General features: G+C 36.6%; 1 protein-coding gene across 1 annotated transcript in view; it reads right to left on the minus strand.

Moving 5' to 3' along the window:
* The window catches only part of slc13a3 (solute carrier family 13 member 3), a 13,299-nt gene extending 6,348 nt beyond the window's left edge, over positions 1–6,951 (minus strand). The window contains exons 1-10 of the mRNA XM_008293781.1: positions 6,844–6,951; positions 5,883–6,148; positions 5,458–5,636; positions 4,602–4,671; positions 4,038–4,217; positions 3,817–3,942; positions 3,549–3,641; positions 3,342–3,446; positions 3,100–3,197; positions 554–666 (exon numbers count right to left, since the gene is read on the minus strand). Coding sequence (XP_008292003.1) covers positions 554–666; positions 3,100–3,197; positions 3,342–3,446; positions 3,549–3,641; positions 3,817–3,942; positions 4,038–4,217; positions 4,602–4,671; positions 5,458–5,636; positions 5,883–6,148; positions 6,844–6,951 — 1,338 coding nt within the window. The remainder of the gene's footprint in view (positions 1–553; positions 667–3,099; positions 3,198–3,341; positions 3,447–3,548; positions 3,642–3,816; positions 3,943–4,037; positions 4,218–4,601; positions 4,672–5,457; positions 5,637–5,882; positions 6,149–6,843) is intronic.
* Between the last annotated feature and the right edge of the window lie 1,154 nt (positions 6,952–8,105).

Here is an 8,105-nt window from a genome sequence, read left to right on the forward strand (position 1 = left end):
CAGCTGTCAGTTGGAAATAAGTGGCTGCATCGGTAAAATATTATACATTAACACATTTAACAGTTTTCTACCAGCATTCCAGCAGTCGTGTAAGTTAAATGTTTCCTACGTCTAAATTTATTTGAAAAGACAGTGACCATCATCCTAAAGTGCATTAACTCTTTTTGGAGAAAGTCAAAAACCATTTCAATTGAGCACAATTGAGGATATTTTTCAAATTTTACTGTACCCGTCTGTTAAGGTCATTAACAGACGGGCGCTGTAATGGTATTGATGGTCTCCTCAAACTCTCGGCAAGACAGTGAATAGGCATGAAAAACTAAATACAAAAACATCAAACATGAGAGACAATATCTGTGTGTCAGTCAACCTGCTCACCATCCTCAGGGTTTCAGTAGAAAACAAATGGACTTCTTTTTGGTTCTTCAAGACGTTTTCACCTCTCAAGAAGTCTTCAAGTCTTTAGGAACCAAAAAGAAGTCCTGTTGTTTTCTGCTGGAGCATTTAGGATGAAAGAACATCTTTTGTTTTTGACTTGTGTCAACATCTTTACCTCACAAGCTTTGGCCATAGCAAAGCCTCCTCCGAGCAGCAGGATGATGTTCCAGGGAACCGAGTCCTGGGCTTTTTTCCACGACAGCAGAGGGACATAAGGAGTGTTTGAAGCTGCAGGAAAGAACAAGACGCTCTTTGAGTAAACTGCATCATAGACCAATTGAATTAAGCATTTTAATTCAACAATTTGATCAAATATGTAGCAAAATATAAGTTAATGTAAATCACTGATGTCACAGAACTTTAAAATGATAATCTCAATCTCTTGACGTTTGGAAATGTTTAAGATATATCATGTTTTTTTTTTCACACAATGTTTTCTACAAAATGTTGCTCAGATTAATGTGATTAAACCTCTTAGGTGGTATTTAAAGACTGCTCTTCAGTGTGCAAACAATGTCTGCTAATTTAATTCCTGTGAATAAAGTAAGCAGGTGCATTTACAGCTTATAAATCTTTATCAATAGCTACATTCATTTTCAGAACATTCAGCATAATAACAGAAATGTAACCACAACTGTGAATCTTTTGTGACACTATCAGGTGCTTTTGGCAGCCAAAAAGTCTGTGAGTCTGAGTTTTACATTTTAAAGAAAGCTGAGACGCAATTAGATTTTTATACTAAATACTGAAATTTTGATTTACTTTTGTACTGTTTTTGTACTTCTTTATTTCTTATATGTTCTGCTTTTAAAGCTCATCTTCCACTCTGTTAAACACAACCAGCCAGATTTTATTCTCTTCTTTTATGAAGTCGGACCCACACTGAGAGGGACAAATGATTTGCTTTTTTTTGCAGGCGTCCAGTGGTTTATTTGACCAGCTGAACATAATATACAGAGTCACACACACACGTGCCTCATGTCTCCAGCACACTAAACACGTGCATTAAGTTTGTACTCACACACACATACACACACACACACAGACACACACACACACACACACACACTGATTTATATTAATTTCCTGGATTCTTACTCTAACCACAACTATACCTATATCTTGCCAAACTCTGACTGTTTGAATGATATTTGTCACCGAGACTTGCTTCCTGTCCCCAAAATAGAGGTGAGTCTCCATAATGTGTCAACAAATCAGTCTCTGCGACATGAATAATACGAAATACACACATTCACACACACATAAACAAAAAGCCCAAAGTGTGACAACATAACTTTGAGAGATTATTCTAATCACAGAAACAGAGAAACTTCAGTCTCACTTCCAGACGGGAAATTTACTCAGACTCTCTAATCTACATTATTAACATTCCTCGGCTTACTTGCTGTATTTTGCAATCGCTGTACTAGAGACACCATGTGCATGAATTCATCACAGATGTCTGTTTATAGATATTAACTTTTGACCTAACCTGATCTAAACCCATGGTGCATCTCAAACTTGTTTATCTTCAACTGTATATCAGAGTCATTCAAATCCTTGCATATAAAATATTAGATATTGAAATCAGAGCACAACACTGTAAAAAATGAACAGTTTTAAATGTATTTTTTGAAACATTTTACTGTTGTTTAATAGATTTCCTTGCTTGTTAATTTAAAGATAGTAAATTAGGTCATCACAGACAAAATGCTATGTTTAATAGTTTACTGTAAAAAAACAAAAGAAAAACAAACAGCCAAAACTGTAAATAATTTTCACATCCGAAATGTATATTTTTACAAACAGCAATTATTTTATTTACAATGTTGACTGTATTAAAATTGAAAAAATATGACATAGTTTTATAGATAGTAGTCATTATTTGAAAAAAATCTAAAGAAGTATATCAAGGATTACAACTGGTCATTTATTTTGAGCTGTTTTAACTATTTTTTAAAGCTTTTCCCTGTTAAATTTTAAACATTTTTCTGGAGATAATATATATAGTGGAATCGAATGAAGCATTACTTTATGTTTGACAATAAAAAATAAAAACAAAAACAAGACAAAACTGTACATAATGTTCATTTTAAAAATCTCTGTTTTTGCAAGAAATATGTTTTGCTTTAACAATGTGTAACCATAAAATTATACTGTTTTATTGTATCTAAATTTGCAAAAATGGCATTATTGTATTTGACTGCAGTTATCTGAAAAAAAAGTGCACATTAAGGAGAAGGTGATCATTTGTAAAGTGTTACAGTGTTGAAATTACAATTTACATGCTAAAACAAAACAAAACAAACAAAACAAAACAAACAAAAAAAACATATATATGTACATAATGACTACAACAATAATCTGTATTTTTACAAATAGCAATCGGTTGCGTTATAATGTGTGATCCTAATTTTTTTTTACTGTATTTAAATCTGCTAATATATATATATATATATATAATTTGACAGGTAACATTATTTTGTACAGCTTTTGGATACTACAATATTGCACCATTTTTTTTTTTTTTTTTTTTTTTTTTTTTTTTTTTTTACAGTGTTTTGTTTTTTAACCCTTGCTGCAAAATTTTCACTCTTTTTTTCAGTGGGGTCATTTTTACAGTGTTGTAAATGAAACATTAATAGAAAAGTTGTGACTGACCTTGAGGGTCGAACCACCATCTGAAAGAAGGTTTTTGTGAAGGGAAGAAGAACAATATAGACACAATGATCACTCCAGTGACTGCGTCTGAGACGTACCTGCAGGACAACAGAGGGAGAAGGAAAATGAACGAGGTAATGAGTGATGAATGAGATAATCAACAGGTTTCAAAAAGTACGTACACACTTGGTTCGACTTCCAAATGGACGAGCTAGTATTACAAGCAATCGTGCTCCTCTTACCCCTGTTTAAAAAGCACGGACCAGCCAGTGACGAATTTAGGATCTCTTGTAAAGAGTAGAACGGCAAACAACACAAAAAAGAAAGAGATGGCTCCCTCTGCAAAACTGAAATCAAGGATGCAGAGTAAAGTGAGATAAAGACTCTGACAGACATGTAGTGAGTCAGCATCTATTGCATGAGATTTGAAGACATACACGAGTCCTCACTTTAAGGGCCCTAGTCTTCTGTAATCTTCCTCTATTACAGCCTTGGCTCGGGCCTCTGCCTGGGCTCTCCGGTCATGTCTCGCAAAGCACAGTCTGAAATAAAAGAAAAGGTGCTGGAGACAGAGTTTGGGAACTAATTGTCATAATAATGTTCTTTAAAATTATGTCTTTTTACTCGTATAAAAACCACACTTATGACAAAGCCTGGCTGTATACATCTTCTAATGCTCAAAATATCAGTGTAACATGATAATATACAGAAGTTTACCTTGTATTCAATCCACCATAGAGAAATGAGATCCATAGCCATCCCAAAGCCAGGAAGATAAGCATGAGCGGGAAAGCAAACGCAAACCAGGAGCCAAAGTTGATCAGATCGCAGTCTGGGAAGTAGCTTTAAAGGAAAAAATGATTGTTGTCAAACAGCTGGAAAAGGATGTTTTTTATGTAGCAGAGTCAGTTTAAATGCTGCACAAAATAAAAAGCTACCTTTTCAGCTGTCCAATCAGGATGAGGTTTGGTGCGGTGCCTGTCAGCGTGGCGGTTCCTCCGATACTGGCTGCGTAGGGAATACAGATCAGGAACCCTTTCCACACGTTGAGCTGATACATCGACTCTGACCGGATCTCCTCGGCTGTCCTCAGGTCAGGCTGCTCTGCTGCATCCGTCCTTTCAAAGCATTATCAGTTTATAGATCTCAGGATGAATATCGTTCTCATGAGTCAGTGACAAATATGAAGCTACAGCCTATTAGCTTAGCTTAGCATAAAGACTGGAAAAGATGCAGCCTGGTCCTGTCTACAAGTAACAAACTCCACCCACCAGCACCAGTTACAACATTATATCTTGTAACAGAAGAGTAAATAGGACTGGTTGTGTTTTTAGGGAGGGTTATTTTCTAAACTATTTATGGATTTCCTTTTGTTACCTTTAGACAGCCTGTTTCTCTGTTTCCAGCCTTTAAGCAAAGCTAACTGTGTTCAGGTTGTAGCCCCAGACAGATATGAGAGTTGTAAAATGTCTTTACTACCAAATTATCTGTGTTGTTCTTACCCCTCTATTGACAGTATTTGTTTTTCCGAAGGCACTGAGGGCAGTGAATGCAGCTTCACAGAAGATTGGCCTGAAAGAAAATAAAGAGTTTATGATAGTTGAAAGGAAACTAGAAAACTGATCTCCACAGAGTATAAACATGAGAAAAAATTACTTTCACCCCTGTCAGGTTGTTGTACTTTTGATATATTTAATATATGACTTAAGTCAATAAGTCACCATTAATCAATTACTACTTAAAGATGGACTAACTTTGTGTGTGACGATTTTGTGTTATGGAAAGACCGCACAAAGTTCACATAGTAGATTACATATTAAATCACAAACTGGCAAAGTTAAAACAACACAACAACCATCTTCACTGTCTGTGTACACATGTTTTATAAAGTGACAATAAACATGATCATAAACATAAATTCACAGATTTTTTTGTTAAACAAACTATAAAAATGAGCATATTGTCACCTTTTAAAATTTTAACAGATATGCAGTGACATAGTGATTCATTTCTTTTTCTGTCCATTTGAAAAATATTTGTCCAGTATTCACTCAGTCCCAAAGCCTTTACTGGGAAGTATTCTTTTTTTTAAGCAGATAAGTATTTTTAAATGTTTTACAGAGCTTCTGCTGTTGTTGAAGTGGCTATGAAAGGACTAAGAGTGAACTACAACATTCCAGTTTTTGGCTAGAAAACCAAAACAGTGTTAAAAGATGCTTAAATCCCTACCTAAACACTACACACAGACATTTCTTCTATTGTTGATATAAAGATATTTTTTAAAGCAGCTTTAAGTTAAGATGCTGTGCAGGTAGTGTCCCAAGGTTTCAGGGAAAAGTGTAAGAGAATATAATGTACCATTTATCACAGCGCTCTCGTGATCCTCGGGGGATTTGCACTTTAGTTTCAGGGTCTCCAGGTCGCCAAACAAGCTCTCCAGGATGGCATTCGCAATGGGGAGCATCATGGCTGTTGTGGCCGTGTTGCTGAGCCACATGGACAGGAAGGACGAGGTGAGCATCATGCCCAGTATCAGCCTGTGAAGACAATTCAATTCACAGTCCCACATCAGTGCAGCTGGCCTGTCTGTGGCCTAAAACAAGTGGGTATTACAGGTTTAGCAAACCTTACCAATACATATGATATGTTTAGATACATTGGGCAACACTTTTTAAAAATCAGCACGGGTTCATTACTGGTTACTTTCTTAGTGAGTGTCGCTCAAAATGAGATAAATACAGAATCATCCTTTAAACTGCCCTCCAGTAAAGCTGTGTTCTCACCAGGCTGGTTTTACTCCAACAATAGTAAGCACCTTCAGTGCTATTCTACGATGCAGGCCCCACTCCTCAATAGACGATGCCATCACGAGGCCGCTGAGGAAGAGAAAATTGGTCTCGATGAAGTACTGAGGGCAGACTTTTTTGGCTGGAAGGATTCCCATCGTCGGGAAGAGGCAGACTGGAAGTATCGCTGTGACAGCCAGAGGAAGGGCCTCTGTACACCAAAACATAGCCATCAGCACCACCACGTAAAGACATTTTCCCTCCTAAAAGATGAGCAACATGTGATCGTTAATGCTCGGCCAACTTCAAGAACAGCAACTTGTCACAAGAAAGACAACAGAAAACACTGGAATGAGGAGTGTGTTAGGCAGGTGGTGTATTGTTTGTTTTTGTGGATGTCAGTGGCACAACAGTTACAGAGACAATGTGTTCATGTCTGCGTGGGAGGCATTTTTGAGGATCAACTAAAATGCATGCCACATACTTGAACACTAGTTTAACATAACCATAATGAAATAATAGATTATTATCATTATTCGCGTTTTACATTTAGATTGGAGTCAAGAGCTGCAACTCATTGATTCATTGTTTGTCTACAAATAGTCAGAATGTTCCCATCAGAACTTCTCAGAGCCCATGACCTTCAACTTTAAACTGAGCAACTCTCTGAGATGTTCAGTTTACAGCCAATGCTCTGATCTGAGAAGCTGAAACAAGAATATTTGGGCATTTTCATCACTCATGAGAAAAGACTTACATGATTACCAAGTTAGATTAGCTCCAACTGAAGCATTTCTTTAAGCATCGGGACACATAAAAGTCTCGCTTGTGCTCTTGGTATATATCCATACAGGACGGGAATGTGACGAATTACTACGGTTCACCTGCTGTTCCTACACCTGACGCGTAAAGACGCACACGTAGCGTAAAAAAAAAGGAAAAAAAAAACCCCACTCACCTTCTCCGGTAGAGTAAAAAGTAAAGGCAGGAACACGAGTGGAGTGAGCAGCAGGATCAGCTGTTTGTGGACGCACCACAGCTTCTTGGACACAACCGATATTTTCATCCCCAGACTGAAGTTTTGCTCCGTTTAGAGAGAATGAGCTCCAGACTGGCTGAGTGGCAGCACTTTGAAGGCTGTGAGAGAGTCCAGAGAAGATTAACCAACGCCTTGCTACAGGTTAACTCCTCCTGGAGTTTCGTTAGAAGGAATAGTCGACTTTCTGTCAGGTTTCCACCCAGCAGGCCTCTCCCACCTAGACGAGAGCACTGAGGCATCTTCCGAGGCAGAGAGGAGGATTCAGGCATCTGCAGACTCACACTGACAGGCTGCAGATTCTGAATGACCCGCAAATAAAGTGCTTCTGAGTTGGAGCATGTGGAGACTGAGAGTCAGCACACAGTCTGAAGGTTACACTGGACTCAGCAGCCTTTACCTGTGATCCTTACAGTTATGTATATTTAAGATTTTAACCCTGTTGTGTTAAATTACAGATAACAACGAGTAAAATCACAGGAATAAAGTATTAATTTACATGTTGTTAAAAACAAAACAAACTGAAAACTTAATTATATCCCCTTTAAAATTTATTCCTTTGCAATGTTGGACTGTGAAATTACACTGACTTACTATATTTAAATCAGCAAATAAATAAATAAAAAATGTAAAGATATTTGCCATTAATTCAAAGAAAAATTCTGTATCCAAACATTTGGAAAATAGTTAGTTATTTTTTAAACTGTCCTTTTACAGATTTTTACAGTTTTGTTTTTACAAATGACAGAGAATAGTAAAATCACAGAATGATGTATCAGCTTACATGAACACTGTAAAAAAAAATTACATCAATAAATAAAATGAAAACAGTCCAAAACGGTACACAATGTCCACATCCAAAATCTGTATTTTTACAAATACTAATTCATTCTTTTGTAATGTGGTCACAAATTATATGTTTTTTTTACTGCATTTGATTCACCAAAAAATATTATTTTACTGATATTTGCCATAAATGTTCAAAATTTTTGCAGTTTTAAACATATTTTTCTGGCTCCCATTGCTGCCAGATTTGACCTGCTTTGTACAGGTTTTTTTTGTTTTTTGTTTTTTTAACTGAGTAAAAGGGTCTTTGGATGTTCTGTAGTCACTTGGAAGTGGTTAGTCATAGCTTTGTGTAATCTTTATGACTTGTGGTACCGAGGTACTGGTTCCTCAGTATG

The sequence above is a fragment of the Stegastes partitus genome, unplaced genomic scaffold, assembly GCF_000690725.1.
Source record: "Stegastes partitus isolate 25-593 unplaced genomic scaffold, Stegastes_partitus-1.0.2 Scaffold20, whole genome shotgun sequence".
Lineage (NCBI taxonomy): Eukaryota > Metazoa > Chordata > Actinopteri > Pomacentridae > Stegastes > Stegastes partitus.